Consider the following 16,155-nt stretch of genomic DNA (forward strand, 5'->3'; position numbering starts at 1 on the left):
GTACTGCCTGAAGAACCGCTTCTCATGGGCTGAATCATCATCATCTTCTTACAGGTTATCCAGGGAGGACATATACATATATACTTGGAAGTAGAGCTGGCAGGGCAGGGAACAGGCGATGTCTTCCGTTATAGATCTACAATTCGGGGTGAACAATGAACAATTGCACACCTATGAATACGAGATATATTTAGAAGACAAACTCAGATGTCTGAAGAAATCATTCCGCATTATCGCAGCGGCAGGTGCGATGCAGTGGGAGACTAGGCTACAGACTTCTGTTACTGTGCAGTAAACAGAAAGATGATAGAGTCTATTGAGATATCTCTGTCTGAAATTTCTCGCAATGTCCTAGGCGATGCAGTAGAGATGGTCATTCACATATGCGAGAATCCCAGCCAACCAGAGACCTAAGTCTGTGATTGTCGGGCAGAGATACGGTTCGGTAGTCAATCATTGTAGAGGAGAGAGACATAAACCGACCGTGCATCTCGGAGAGCCAGCTGCTGCCGCAGCCCAATACACCGCTAGCTCTCGCTCACTCGTCATCCTGAGTTGCCAGGTAATCCATTCCAAGAAGGAATGCATTCGGCTAGAACCATTGAGCACAAAAAAATACGCTCGAGCATTTGCATTTAAATGAAACGGATTTCGGTGAATACAAAAGCTGAGGTGGTGTTGTCGTAACAATACCATAAGTATCTCAAAATCCAAACTGGTAACTCCTGGGAGGTTGCAGGCAGTCCCGAGCTGCTGTTCAATTAAGAAGATACTATTCGTCTCGGTCACAATCCGTAGAGTTAACTACGGTATGTGCCTACACCTCGGACAATTCAACTGATTAACAGAATCATGTCGCAAGGGCAATATACGTAGTATATTTGTAGGTTCCTATACAAAGACCTCCATCCTAAATTCTTTTCCATTTGAGGAATGAGAATAAGGACTGGAAGCCGACGCCCTTCATTCTCTAATGAAGAGAGTGAAGGAGAAGTTTTCCCTGAAGGAAGACTTCAATGGTGATAACAGGATACCGAAGACGATAGTTCAAGCTAAACTGGATGTTTCCACCCATTTTTCTCTATCCCAGGGTTGGCTGCCTACTGTGAGATATTCTTCCTTCAGCAGCAGTGCTTCTTCAAAACGCTAGAAATTCCAGGAATTCGAGCATTCGGCGAGATTCCCGATTATCGTAGTAATAATTATCTGGGATTCTTGTCTAGCCCACTCTGGACCGTGGTTTCGCCCAAGTGTTTGCAGAATGTAGAAAACCAGAAAACACTGAGTGCGCTAGAAATTCCGAAGAATTCTAAGTGCTCAGCGAAACCCCCACCGAATTCGTCAGATGATCATAGGTTGGTGGTCCTCCCCATTCCCGTAGAAATCGAGGATGGGGCAGGATCCTTCCTCAACGACGGGGACTTACGTCTGGTAGGACCCGAAGGTCCCCCCAGGAACGCAGTCCCCAACGTGGAATCCTATGGAGAACGCTCTACAGGATCCCTCCCCTTTCCTTCGTAGCCATAGGGAGAGAGGGAATGGGGAAGGAAGATTGGATACTCGCTCGCCTTCCCAGCGGAACTAGCAGTTGGAGAAGCGAGTACGAGCAGCCATCACCGTTTTCCCGAGGAGGGTTACGAACTCGTACTGTAGGTTAAGTGTCTGCCACCACCATGACCGTTGTCTGGGTGGGGCTGAGCGAGCACCTGACAGGAGAGCCGATACCGTCCTCCGACGCGTCCCAGTCCTCGTCGAGGCCGAAAACCTCTCAAGAGGACCGAAGGGGGAGCGCACCCTGTTCTCTTGAGTGCGTGATCCAGACAGACCGTCACGTGAACAGCGTCATTTGTCCTTGCCAGCCCCCCCACGATCTTCTCCAACCACTTGAGCGAGGATATGTTGGTCCCAAGAGCGAACCAGGCTCGTGGCTGTATCGTAAGAAGTGCATTCCTCACGGTCACTCCTGTTCGCCTTGTTCCTCCCGGTGTAGCCTGACAGGTGAGGGAGACCTGATGCTCCTACCCTGCCTACTAGCAGAACTAGTAGGCTGGGAGGACTGCAGGCGATCGCCAACCAACGGTGGCGTCGAGCTGCAGGTCTGGACCAGCGGCTTCTTGGGGAGAAACGCTGTACCAAGGAACGGAGCGTCAGTCTCTATGTCAGGGGAGCTGTTACGAGAGCTCCTCCCCTGCCTACCAGCAGAACTGGTAGGCTGGGAGGACTGTGGCGATCATCAACCACCATGATGGTTGAGCTGCTGGTCTGGACCAGCGGTTTTCCTGCTCTTCAGGAGATCACTGGCGATCGAGCTGCGGGCCTGGTCGTGTGGCTCTCCTGAGGAGACCGGCTAGACCAAGAGCAGCGGCGACGGTCCCGAGCATCAGAGGAGCTGCTGCTGGTTCCCCCATCCATCCGGTCCCAGTGGGAGTGGCAGCCAGGGGACCGGCAGAGTCCGCTGTCCGTGGACTCAGAAGGTGGGAGCGGCGATCCTTCCCCGAGGTCGTTGTGCTGACGAATCAGCGCAATGACCTCAGCAAAATTCCTCTGGATCTCAGGAGTGAACGCATCTTGAGGAGTAGGACCGTCAAGCCCCTCCAGCAAGAGCGACTCCCAAGACCCTCCTCCTTCAGAAGAAGGAACAGCGACAGACCCCTCCCGGTCTCCTCCTGCCACTTGCGCATACAACCTGGTCGATCCAAGGACCGTGCCTGGCACGTAAGGCGTTGTGTCGGGATCGTGAGGGGCGTGCCCCTCACGATCACTCCTTGTTGCCTCGCCCTTTCCGGTGTAACCCGAGGAAGTTGAAGGAACAGGAGAGGAAGACCTGACTCTTCCCCCCTCCCTCACCGGCAGAACCGGTGTGCTTGGGGGGCTGCAGGCGAAAGCCAACCCGCGGTGGCGGTCGAGCTGCAGGCCTGGTCCCGCCACTCCCCTGGGGCGAGCGGCAGGACCGAGAACAGCGGCCCCGGTCCCGTGCGTCAGAGGAGCTGTTGCTGGTACCCCTATCTGTCCGGTCCCGGTGGGAGCGGCGGTTAGGGGATCTGCAGAGACCACTGTCACGGTGGGACCGGTGCGTGTCCTCACGGCGCGTCGAACCGCTGGGACCAGCCGGGGGCTGCTTCCTGCGATCAAGCGGACCTCTTACCAGCCTTAGCCTGTGACCGGTCAGGGAACTGCACGTCAACCCTGGTAACCAGCTGGTCGCTGCGAGAGAGTCACCTGAGCGGCTCTCGCCAGCCTTCCGCTCCGGGCCTTGGTCCTGGCGCCGAGCGAACTCGGACGTCTGGGCCTTGGCTGCACGGTTGCCCGTGGGCGACCGTACACTCGGTACCTCTCGCGAACAAGAGGCCGAGCCGGACCCTGGTGTAGCGGCAGCGCCCCTAGCACCAGGCGAGGAAGTACCCCTCTGGTCCCCGTCTTCTTCTTCCTTGCGGAAAGAAAGACGGGCCCCCCCTCCCGAAGGAGCAGGAGGACCAGCGGAAGGAACCCCCGTCCCGGAGTGAGACGGGCCCTTAGAAGCCTTGGAAGTCGAAGGGGAAGAGGCGGCAGCAGGCGACGAAGAAGACAACGACACCTTCCTCTTCTTCTTCGTCAGCTCCCTCAGGACAGACGTCAGGTCCTCCATCCAGGATGGAGCCGGGGCTGCTGTTGCCGAAGCAACAGGGCCCGGCTGCACCTGTCCGGAAGGACCAGCGACTGGGGCAGCTGGAACGACGTCAGCAGGTACGGGAATAGCAGGAACAGCAGGAGCGGCAGGTATGGCAGGTACGGCAGACAGGTCAGGTACAACAGGAGACGGGGCAGCAGCCAGCGACAGGTCCAGGGGCGAACTCTTCGGGCATCGGAAGTCAGGGGCTGGCAGCGCGAAGAACCCGGGAGGGGGAGGCACACCTCTCCTTGGCACGGCAGCGATCGGGCCCTGCACAGCGGCCGTCGGAGTCACTGACATCACGTGCGGGGTCTAGACCAGGTGAGGAGGGGCGGCGTACCCTGGAGTCGAGACAGTGATGGTAGTGGTGGTCACCGCTCCATGGGTAACCGGCACAGCACCCGCCAGATGCTGGAGCAGCCCCTGGACGCTCGGCGTGCCCTGGAGCCCCAGCGACACCAGCACCTGGCCGAGGTCGTCGCCCGCAGCAGGAGCACCTGAGGAAGCAACAGTCAGGTGATTAGGAGGGGTTCCCCTTCACGCGGGGGAGGGGAGGGGCAAGCCCCACCCCGAGCGAACAGAAGACCCCGAATACAACTGCACGTCAGGGTACCTCGCGCCCTCCTCTGCGCTCGACGGATCGGGCGAAGAGAAGGACCAAGAACCCCCCCCCATCCCTTTCGGTTTTTGGATCTCCATCACCCCCGGCACCCGTCAGGGCTGGTTCTGGAACAGGCAGGGGAGCTGAAAGAGAACGATTAGTATTACCTACGCTTCTATTGCTATCTTTATTTCAATTAGCTTAGTCATGAAATAGCAAACAAGTTAGGCATTTCCTATCTTCCTACTGTAGCCCTTCTTTGCTTAACTCTCGCAATTGAAATACGATCCAAATTGGGGAAAATCGGAAGGGACGTTGTAAACGAAAGGCAAGGATATCAAAAACCTATCAAGGCCTCGGTAAACACTTTGAGGGTTGGGCTACATGACCTAAAGTTCGCTGGGAGCAGGACCACATCTGGCTCACCACGCAAACGAATAATTGGGGTGACGAGCCTCTGGTGGCCGGTATTTGCAGCAGCGTTGCCAACCGTAACACAGGTAACTCATTTGACTAGATTTGACCAGCAGCATTGGTAACACTAAGTGGGTAAATATGTGGGGATATAGTTTGGGCTGGTCAGTGACCAGGGCTAATTCAGGTGTTCAGGGAGTGTATTGCAATATAGAGAATTAACATCAAGAATTCACTTCTGAAGAAAGTATTTCCTTATCATTTTGCATTTTCTTGAATTTCTACTGACTTCATGTATTGCTGACCTAGATTCCAATTGAGTATCAGACCATGGTATTACAGTATAGGGGAATGGAATGGAATACGAAATTTAGACAGAAAGCCGGCCACTGGAACCAATAAGGTCATTCAGCACTACTGTGAGAATTAACAAAAATGCATATAAAATTTTATTGAGTTTAACATTATAGATATTCTAAAGATGATCAATGTTTAAAAAGTTAAAGCAACAAGATTTAACTAATAATGGAATTAAAATTGCTAAAAAAAAAGGAAGAAAAAAAAAGAATACACACAAAAAATGATCAGATCTATGGTATTGTAGAAAGCTTGATCAAGTTTTCAGTCTATTTACAAAGCCTTGCAGTTAAATAATTACTTGTTTAGATGGCAAACAATACACTCACATGGATTTATGGAGGGATACCCGATCTGCAGAACCCTATTTCCATTTCACAGTCATGGTGTTTTAAGTGATAATTACTGCATATGAATTAAGACTACTCCTAAGACTAGCATGACAAATAAGCATTGCTTAGTGGCCATGAAAAACAAATTTAAGGAGGATTCTTGAGAATGAGCAAAGTTGGAAAAGTTTTGCAACTATAAAGCAGACTTACTTAATATCATCAACTGTGGCTCTTTTCATTGGATCTACCATAAGCATGTGGAGGAGGAGACGTACTACACTCTGATTTAAATAATCAGGAATCTGGAACACACCAGCTGAAAATGAAAGCAATTTCTACAATGACTACTTGTTTTAAACAATCACAAAATCTATAAGATATGAAATAGAAGTATGAAGAATTAAAGAAAGACTGAGTAAAAAGGTCCTAATAAAGAAAGTAAAAGTATTTTCAGCATAATATATACACCACAAAACAGGGTACCTACAAGAAAAAACAGTAATATTCAGATAGGTTATCATATGTACTAACAAAAGTGCTAATGGCAGGACTTGTAGGTGGGAATACTGGAACAGACAGGATTAAAGTTTAATGATGTGACATGAGGGTGTGGATTTACTGATGACTTGACCATATTTCTTCTACACCGTCCAGCTATCCTGTCATTTACAACTTTCACAATTACCTATCTACCGAGTCCCTAGGAGCCTATCTGATTGAAAACCACTTCATCTTAGTCCAATTCAATGCCTGTAAAACATCTTTGTCCTATTCAGTGCTTGCAAGAAACCTACATATTTCAAATCTAAATTCATAATGAACTTCTTGATTTCTTTTGATGAATCTTTAAATCAATCTTTTTACTTGTTCCATAAATTTGCACCCAAACATTCAGAGCATGCCTTGGAAATATGTTGTTAAAATTGCTCTGTATCTGATTTGAAAACCTGGCATCTAGTTTATGTTCATTAGTCTTCCTAATGCTAGCATTCTGTCCTTTCTGAATATTGCTCTCCAATTTAGAATGCTTCTACTTTCTTCATCATATCAATGAAATTGATTTAAGATTTTGATCTACCTTACCACCACAACATCATTATTATGGACCAAGAATTTCCATTTTTTCCTTTTTTCCTTCATCCTTGGTTAAGGTGAGGCTCATTAAGGTCCAGTTCTCCCAAGAACAAGAACAACCAAACTTAAAACAATAGAGTACCTGTACGTACAACTATGTATTTCATTAAACACTGAAAACATGATTACAATTTTACCTAATAAAAGTTTCCCTTGAACAGACCAGTCCATTAAGCATATATCAATCCTATGTCATCAATGAAAACATGACTCAAATGTTATTGACTAAATTAACTTTTAATGGACCCGTCAGTAAAAATTTATGGAAACCAGAAGAAACAAAAATGTGCCATTTTTCCTATAGCTGTGTACGGCATTTTTGCCAAATATACATACAAACTATTTTATGTAGTATATCAAAATTATCTAGTTGTGAGGGATTTCTCACTCCACCCCACAAACTGAGCTTTATAAGGCATAGCTTGGTAACTTTTTAACCAATTTTAATACACACACACACTCATCTATTTTAATCTGAACGAGTTAAATTTTAATTTCTTTATGTTTCTGACTGGTGTTGACGAGACTTAATATTTGAATATCTATATCCCATGCATCAATAATTTCCATATAGATTTCTAGTTAGTTTTAAATGTCTACTAAATATCCTTAAGTACTATTTTAATTTCATTCATATACAATAATTTATAAAGTTATTATCCAACAAGTTACATTCCAGATGGCTGTTCCTATCTTGAATTCTTCCTAGGCTGATTTTTAACATCATTTTGAGGGTCCCGTACTCTTCATACTTATTAATATAAAATATACATGATATAAAGTCTGAAAGTTGCTCCATAAATACAAAAGTGAAGTTTATTTCTAACGAAAACCTTCAGTGAAACTAAAAAATATACAGCTCCAAAAAGAAATCACATAATAATGTATCATCTGATTTCATGTGTCCTGTGATCCTTAAAAATTTTGTCTAAAAACATGATTTCATCATATATATATTGCTCATAGTATTAACAAGCCAATTGGTCCATGATCGAAGTAGTACAAGTACTTGTTCAATAAACAACAAAATTTCTTCAAAAACTTCAGTCGAAAAATGGAGTGTTCGATATAAATGTTTGACAAATGAGGTACCAATGTACTTAAGACTATACATTTTATTGAACATGAGAGCACAGTTTATCAATCTGGTCGAATTTAATCAAGTTAACCTACCATGATCTAAGGTAGGTTAACTCTACTGAGGGTCTGGGCATACTTTTACACCCAGCTATACAAATCACTTAAAAATCAATTTTCATTACAGTATTTATTTTCATTAAGGAAAAAAAATTGATTTTATTCATTCCATCAGGCTAGGTTCATTTCAGTTTACCAAATTTTCCATTTAGCCAATATCCTTAAAGTTCTGAGGCTTCCAGAAACTAGGACTCTACTAACTCTTCTAAACTTAACATGAATCATTCCTGCGAATCCTGTAGAATTCTCTCCTAACTTATTTCACTATTATAAGATATTCATGCATTATACGTATACACCATTCTAAAATTCCCCAGTACAGGTAAAAAGAGACATTTCCTGGTATAAGTTAAGCCAACTGTGCCTCAAATAAAGGAATATCTATCAGAAACTTACACTTGATTTTTTTGAAAAGCGATGGTACATGTTCATCATCAAATGGCAGTGTACCACAAAGGAGAGCATACAAGATAATGCCACAAGACCAAACATCAACCTGTAATGAAAAAAAAAATTGAAAAACAAACAAATGCTATGGCAAACATTTAAATTTGGTTTTCTTATAGCGATCACTTTAACTCAAGTTCAGACATTCCTTGCTTTGCAGTGATTCTTATCTAGAATACAAGTAAAACATTTTTCCACAGGGTACTTTTCAGTTATATTTGTAAAATGGCCTGGGTTACATATACGTATACCTTAATGATTCCAGAGCAGCCAAATACTAAGCATCTGGCAGCCATGAAATTTTTGTAATAGTATATGTTGCATAACCTTACTTCCCTTTCTATATTCATATGGCAAATTAAAAACAAAGGGAATAAAATTGTGACAATACTTCCTATAATTCATCACAACTTGTTTGTGAAACTTCATCCAAAATAACGAACGGAATCAGTTTTTTACTAAAAAAAAAAAAACTTGCGCCCAACACCATTAAAAAAAAAAAATAACCGAGTTCACACCAACACGTACATATTTGAGTCATATTTCAATAACCAGGGACTGGCTGTATACTAGTTTTGTTCCAAGATCGTCAAGTAGAGGATAACTAACAGGATATCATCTCAAATGAAACCGATCATCCAGAAAACTGTGCAGGTACGCAGGTATGTTAGGTATTGATGGTACATCACGTTCTCTCAATAAATAAACTGAAGTTCAAAAGCTTTTGTGCTACCACAAGCAAAAACAAAGATGCACACTTTCAAGCAACTTTTTGCCAAGCAGTGATTTAAATACGCTAACTGAAATAAGAGAGGTATGAAGAGATTTGGATCTTTTATGGCTTCTCTCACAATTTCTAAAAAGATTCAAATGTACCTCAGCTTGAATTCCCTGATGAAGTAGAAAAACCATCAAGAAAAGCTTTTATGAGTGTACTGGATAGTCATCCATCTTATCAGACATTACTGGATTTATCCAATCCTGCAACACAGTATGATTCCATTTATATATCAACGGTAAACTTCCAAGATGTGCTGTATTAGCTAAATCTTCAGGAGGGTTCCCTGTGGTGAGATGAGGGAGTACAGTCAAACCTTGATTTTCGTACGCCTCTCTTTTCGTAGACTTTTTTTTACGAGATTTTGTTTCTTATTGTACGTTTCCTCAGTTTTCATACACTCAGAAACGCTCCATCTGGGGTCCAGCGTGTGACCAGGCCCTGTATCAAGAATCCAAACAAAGCATCCCATCTTCTCTTGTCTTTTGTGCTAATTTTGCCTTAAAAACTCATTGCAAAGTAGTCATCATGGGGACAAAGAAAGGTGGAAGGGTCAGCCCTTCGGTAAAAAAGACCAGTAATACGACTGAATGCAAGAAAGAACTTGTAGCGAAGTACGAAAGTGGTGCACATGTAGCTGATCTCGCTAGGATGTATGGCAAGTCGGTGCCTTTGAACAGCTCTATCATAGCAGAGAAACAGGAAATCAAGGCAGCTGATGTTGAGAAAAGGGTCAAATAATTATTGAAACAGAGATCGCAACTAGTGGAAGATGTTGAGCAGCTGTTTGTGTGGATCAATGAAAAACAGTTAGTGGGGGATTGTGTGTCTGAAGCGATCATTTGTAAGAAACCTAGGATGTTGCATGCTGATTTAAGTAAGAAAATACCAACAACTAGCACTGCTCTTAGTGATTTCAAGGCCATCAGAGGCTGGTTTGAAAAATTCAGAGTACAGGCATACATAGTGTCATACGGCATTTTTCTATGAGAAATATCCACAAATTCTTGGTTTTCTTATCAATTTCATCAAAAAATGCACAATTTGTGACAAAACTACCAAAAACAACAGGTATAAACATTTTTAGTGGGATTTTCCCAAATTTTACCTAACAAAATAGGCAGTTTTAAGCAGGTTTTAACTAATCACGGATTCCAGCTATTCGCAGAGGGGTGGGGGGGATGCTGTAATTGTTTCAAAAGGTCATATACTAAAGGGTTAATGGATTTTCTATAGAAGCCTGTGACAACTTCAGAGGGATGAACTTCAGAGGGATGATTTTGAAGAGTTCCAGGAACAAAAGGAGAGGCTGGATGCATAACTAAAGACACTAGAATTGTAGGACTGGAAGGTAAGACCACAAGCACAAATGTAGTCAAAACCATGGGTGCGACGTTATCAAGGTTAATAGGAATGAAAAGGCTTCAGTCATTATCATTACTGATGATCTAGGCACTGTAGGAGATAGCATGGGAACCACAGGCATATCAGGTAGTGGAAGAGACAGCACTGAATGCCAAAGTTGATGGGCTGCAATAAACTCCCACTCTGAAGAACCGATGATACCCACGACCTGATATTTCAACACTAAAAACACCCTTTTCTTCAAAGGATAAAAAAAGACAAACTTGCAAGTTGCAACCCTCCGAAACTCAAAGTTGCAGAGGAGGAAGGCATGAGTGCAGGCAAAGTTGAGAGACAAGCAGGAGGCATGAAACCAAAGACTGAAGTAGTCAGTTAAGAATACAAGAAAATCTCCTTTATTGCAAGGAATACAGTGGTAGACATCAAATCTTGTGCTTCCTACCTTTAATGCTCTTGGATCAATCAAATGTAAAAAGCAAGACTAAGAAATAATCCTAAGAACAGATACAGTGACCTAAAGGTAATCTGTTACAACAGTGTCACACAAGCATAAAAAACTTTGTAATACTGAAGAAATACCATTATAAAAAATTTATTGATAATTACAACTCAAGAAATCTCATGATTGGTAACAAACTAAACACCCAAGCAGTAAAATTAAACATGCAATCCACAGAAGCAAAGAAATGATAGACATATGGATACAAAGGAAAACTGTACTTATAGTGCAGTAACAGTACAAGGGAACAAGTGATGCCACTGCCCTGAAAGCGAAACAATAATAAAAATCTCTGATACTGTATTCACAAATCACTACAGACTGCCAATAAAAGAGAAAAGGTAAAGTTACATAATAAAAATGAATGGCACAGCATGCTAAATACGCTATCACTGAAGAGCAACTCAGAACACACGACGGACTCAAAAAAAAAAAAAAAACTACCTTAAACAGGCTAATGCAGTATGGTCTATGTACCCATAGCACTGACTTTGACTTTCAGAATTTAAAAGATTAGTTCAGTTGGGGAGCAGTCTGCCCTGAAGTTAAGGCTATTTCAGATTATGTAATAGCTTTGCAATAAAAAAAGATACATACTGATAAGTAAAGAATAAAATTAGAAATATAAAGGTAAAGTTAAATTAAATTTTTAAAAATTAAAAAGACAAGTAATACATATGAAAAATAATGTATGAAATAACTCCTGTCAGCCTGGTCAACAAGAAAATCTGTACCTATTACGTAAATGACTAAAATAATCCATAATTTGGTCACAGCAGGAATAAAACCTATAGAAAACTGTGAAACTCAACCTTACATCAGAGGCAAAATTGTACATCACTATAGGGTTGATGGTATAGTCTGGGAAGACCTGAATGTAAAGGATTTTATACAGTATATAGACATACAACAAAAATATTCAAATGAGACATATTACTAGTAGGTATGTTTTCATTTACTAATAAATAATCTGCATATTCCTAGAGTAAATAAATGAGATACATGACAGTGCAACTAATAATTTTTTTATGAAATATAAAAAAAGTGGAATGTACTGTTACACTCATTTCGGAATTTCAGCTCTCATGATGACAAAGCTGCTTTTACCAATTTTCTTTTTATTTAAGGAATTACCTCAGGGCCTGCATAGAGTTTCCCAGAAATGACTTCTGGGGCAGCATAATTCGGAGAACCACAACTAGTGCGGAGAAATTCACCATCTACCATCATATTTGACAGACCTGAAATAAGACAAAATACTCAATGCCCTAAGTTTACAAGAAAAATATTCTATTAAAAAGTAGTGAATTTTTAAAGTAATATGATATTGTAATGATACAATTAAGTTTGTTCATACTTACCTGGCAGATATATATATAGCTGTATTTTTCCGAATCCGACAGAAATTTAAACACTTACGACACACGCAGTGGGAGTCAGGTGGTTAGTACCCATTCCCGCCGCTGGGAGGCGGGTATCAGGAATCATTCCCATTTTCTATTCATAATTTTTTATTTCCACTGTCTCCTGAGGGGAGGTGGGTGGGTACTTGATTATATATATCTGCCAGGTAAGTATGAACAAACTTAATTGTATCATTACAATATCATTTTTGTTCATGAAACTTACCTGTCAGAGATATATATAGCTGAATCCCACCTTTGGTGGTGGGAGTAGACAGAATAGAAGATTTTAGGAAACATATATATGCAGATAATTGATATCTTGATTCCTTACCTGTTAGCATAGCTGACTTCGTGGTTACTGCCGCGTAAGTCTGCTTGTGCTACTAGAGTTGCCAGCGAGGTAGAGACCTATATAGCTGGTGCACTCCAGATGATCTGTCAACAGGGGCGAGACCACGACGTGACTAGACCATTGACCATACAAATGAGGGCAACGAAGTAAAAACCAAACCACCTGGCGTAGCCTACCAAAAGTATCCCACATAGACTAAGCTAATGGAAGGGAGATCCGCCGCAGGCGGTCAACCCCACAACCATAACAAAAGTTAAAAACTCCCCTAAACCATTAAAGGATAGGATGAGCGCTACCTCCTGCCCCCAAAACAGTGTCTGCAGCGACGTATGGTCCGAGCGAGTAACAATTTTCGTATGTTGCTTTCACCTCCCGCAGGTAGTGTGAAGCGAACACCGAATTGCTTCGCCAATAAGTGGCGCCCAAAATGTCTTTGATTGCCATATTTTTGTGAAAAGCCACCGAAGTAGCAATAGCCCTCAACTCGTGGGCTTTCACTTTCAGAAGCTCCATGTCACTTTCACTACACTTTTCATGGGCTTCCTTAACCGTACTTCTTAAGAAGAAGCCAGTGCATTCTTCGACATCGGAAGATCTGGTTTTTCACAGAGCACCACAAGTTCTCCGAAGAACCTCTGCATGCTCTGGTTCTCTGCAAATAAAACTTGAGAGCCCTGACAGGACACAGGACTCTCTCAGCTTCAGGTCCCACTAGCTCCGACAACCCCTTGATCTCGAACGTTCTCGGCCAAGGGTTGGAAGGGTTCTCGTTCTTTGCTAAGAACGTAGGACTTAAGGAACAAACTGCACTATGATCCTTGAACCCAATATGCTTGCTTATGACTTGAATTTCGCTAACCCTCTTCGCCGTCGCCAGAGCGGTTAGGAAAATGGTCTTCTTAGTAAGATTCCTAAGCGAGGCTAAATGGAGCGGTTCAAATTGACTCGACATGAGAAACTTCAGTACCACGTCTAAGTTCCACGATGGTACTTTAGGTTGGAGAACTTTCACAGTCTCAAATGATCTAATGAGATCATGAATGTCTCTATCATTCGCTAAGTCGAGTCCTCTATGTCTGAAGACCACAGAAAGCACGCTTCTGTAGCCTTTAATCGTGGGAACGGCTAGTTTCGCTTCTTTCTTAAGGTGAAGAAGGAAATCTGCTATCTGGTTCACAGAGGTTGAGGTGGAGGAAATGCCCTTCCTTCTGCACCAACTTCTAAAGACAGCCCACTTTGATTGGTAAACTGCGATTGAGGAGGGCCTCCTTGCGGTGGCAATCGCCGTTGCCACAGGTCTTGAAAAACCCCTCGCTCTTGGCCAACTTCTTGATAGTTCCTGAATGAACGCAGTCAGACTCAGAGCGGGGAGGTTTTTGTGGTACCTCTCGAAGTGGGGCTGTCTGAGTAGATCTTTCCTTAGGGGCAGAGTCCTCGGAAAGTCTACTAGGAAGGACATCACCTCCGTGAACCAGTCAGCCGCTGGCCAGAAGGGGGCGATGAGGGTCATTCTCGCTCCTTCTGATGCAGCGAACTTCCTCATTACTTCCCCGAGGATTTTGAATGAAAATGGGGAAAAGGTAAATGTCTAGTCCCGACCAATTCCACAGTAGGGCGTCTACTGCCACTGCTCCCGGGTCCAGAACTGGGGAGCAATACAGCGGAAGTCTCTTCGTTCGGGAAGTTGCGAAAACGTCCACATGAGGACTCCCCACAACTTCCATAGCGCCTGGCATACTTCCTGATGAATGGGTCCATTCCGTCGGCAGAAGCTGTCCTTGCCGACTGAGAAGGTCCGCTCGCACGTTTTCCACGCCTGACACAAACCTTGTCAGAATCGTGACGTTTTGCGACTTCGCCCAAATCAGGATATTCCTCGCGATGACGAACAGAGAATGAGAGTGAGTTCCCCCCTGTTTCCTGAGGTATGCCAAGGCTGTGGTGTCCGAGTTTATCTGAACCACTTTGCTGGAGACTTCCTCCTCGAAGAACCTTAGAGCGAGGTAAAACCGCTGAGAGTTCTTTTAGGTTGATGTGCCAGGACACCTGTTTCCCCTCTCCAGGTGCCTGACACTTCTCTCCCTCCCAGTGTTGCTCCCCAACCCGTGGAGGACGCGTCGGAGAACAATACTAGGTCGGGGTTCCGAAGCTTGAGCGAAAGTCCTTCCGCAAGCTTCTTTGGATCCAACCACCATTTGAGGTGCTTTTTCACTTCTTCCGTCAAAAACAAGACCTCTTCTAGATCCTGTTTGCGTGACCAATTGCTTGAGAGGAAGAACTGAAGTGGTCGGAGGTGCAACCTTCCCAGAGAAACAAACTTCTCCAGTGAGGAAATGGTCCCCAGCAGACTCATCCATTCCCTCACCGAGCATGTTTCCTTCCCTAGAAAGGCGACACTTTGTCCAGGCATTGAAGTTGTCGCCCCTGGGACGGAAAAGCCCGAAAAGCCACTGAGTCCATCTGAATCCCCAGATAGACTAAGGATTGAGAAGGAGTCAGATGCGACTTCTCGAGATTCACCAGAAGTCCCAGGGACTTCGCTAACGACAGAGTCGTGTGAAGGTCCTTCAGACACCTGTCTTGCGATGAGGCTCGAATAAGCCAGTCGTCTAGGTAGAGAGAGATCCTTATTTCCGCAAGATGGAGGCACCTCGCAACGTTCTTCATAAGAACGGTGAACACCATCGGCGCCGTGCTGAGACCGAAGCAGAGTGCCCTGAATTTGGAAAATCTTCCCTTTCAGGACAAACCGCAGGTATTTCCTTTATCGGGGATGGATGGGGACGTGAAAGTATGCGTCCTGAAGGTCTACGAGACCATCCAATCCCCCGGTCTTAAAGCTGCAAGCACGGATTGAGGTGTCTCCATCTTGAACTTCTGCTTGGTAACGAAGCGATTTAGACTGCTGACATCCAGAACGGGGCGCCACCCCCCTGAATGCTTCGGCACTAGGAACAGACGGTTGTAAAACCCCGAGAGAACTCCAGGTCGAAGACCTGTTCCACTGCCTGCTTCTCGATCATTTGATCTAGTAGATCGTGAAGCACTTCTGCTTTTCTCCCTGATACGACGGAGACAAATCCTTTTGGTGGTCGAAGGACAGCGGGGGGGGGGTATGGTGGGGGCTAACAGCAGGGAAAGGAATTCTGTACCCCTTCTTGACGATGTCCAGAGACCAAGCGTCGGCACCTCTCTCTTCCCAAGCTTTCGCGAAATGTAGAAGCCTGGCTCCTACCGGTGTCTGAAGGACTTCCCTCTCACTTCTTGCTCTTGGAAGGAGCGGGAGTCTTGCCTCTGAAAGAGCCTCTTCCTCGAGGGGCTGGCTTCGAGGAAGAAGCGGATCGAAAGGGCTTCGACTTCTTCAAAGCAGAGGACCCAGAAGACGAAGAAGTAGCAGGCTTCCTAGAAGACTGTGCCAGAAGGTCTTGAGTTGCTTTCTCCTGGAGACTAGCAGCTATGTCCTTTACCATAGACTGGGGGAAGAGATGTTCTGAGAAAGGAGCGAAAAGAAGATCCGCTTTTTGCGCTGGTGAGACCGACTTTGCAGTAAAATTGCAAAAAAGTGCTCTTTTCTTAAGCAGTCCCGTGCTGAAATGAGCAGCCAATTCCTCAGAACCATCCCTG

General features: G+C 44.4%; 1 protein-coding gene across 4 annotated transcripts in view; it reads right to left on the minus strand.

The window, feature by feature from the left end:
• LOC135196214 (5'-AMP-activated protein kinase catalytic subunit alpha-2-like) overlaps positions 1-16,155 on the minus strand; it is a 253,287-nt gene that overhangs the window by 143,207 nt on the left and 93,925 nt on the right. For all 4 annotated transcript variants that reach the window (XM_064222843.1, XM_064222842.1, XM_064222845.1 and 1 more), the window contains exons 5-7: positions 11,908-12,014; positions 8,081-8,180; positions 5,564-5,669 (exon numbers count right to left, since the gene is read on the minus strand). In XM_064222843.1, coding sequence (XP_064078913.1) covers positions 5,564-5,669; positions 8,081-8,180; positions 11,908-12,014 — 313 coding nt within the window. The remainder of the gene's footprint in view (positions 1-5,563; positions 5,670-8,080; positions 8,181-11,907; positions 12,015-16,155) is intronic.

This window comes from Macrobrachium nipponense, chromosome 17 (genome assembly GCF_015104395.2).
Source record: "Macrobrachium nipponense isolate FS-2020 chromosome 17, ASM1510439v2, whole genome shotgun sequence".
NCBI lineage: Eukaryota > Metazoa > Arthropoda > Malacostraca > Decapoda > Palaemonidae > Macrobrachium > Macrobrachium nipponense.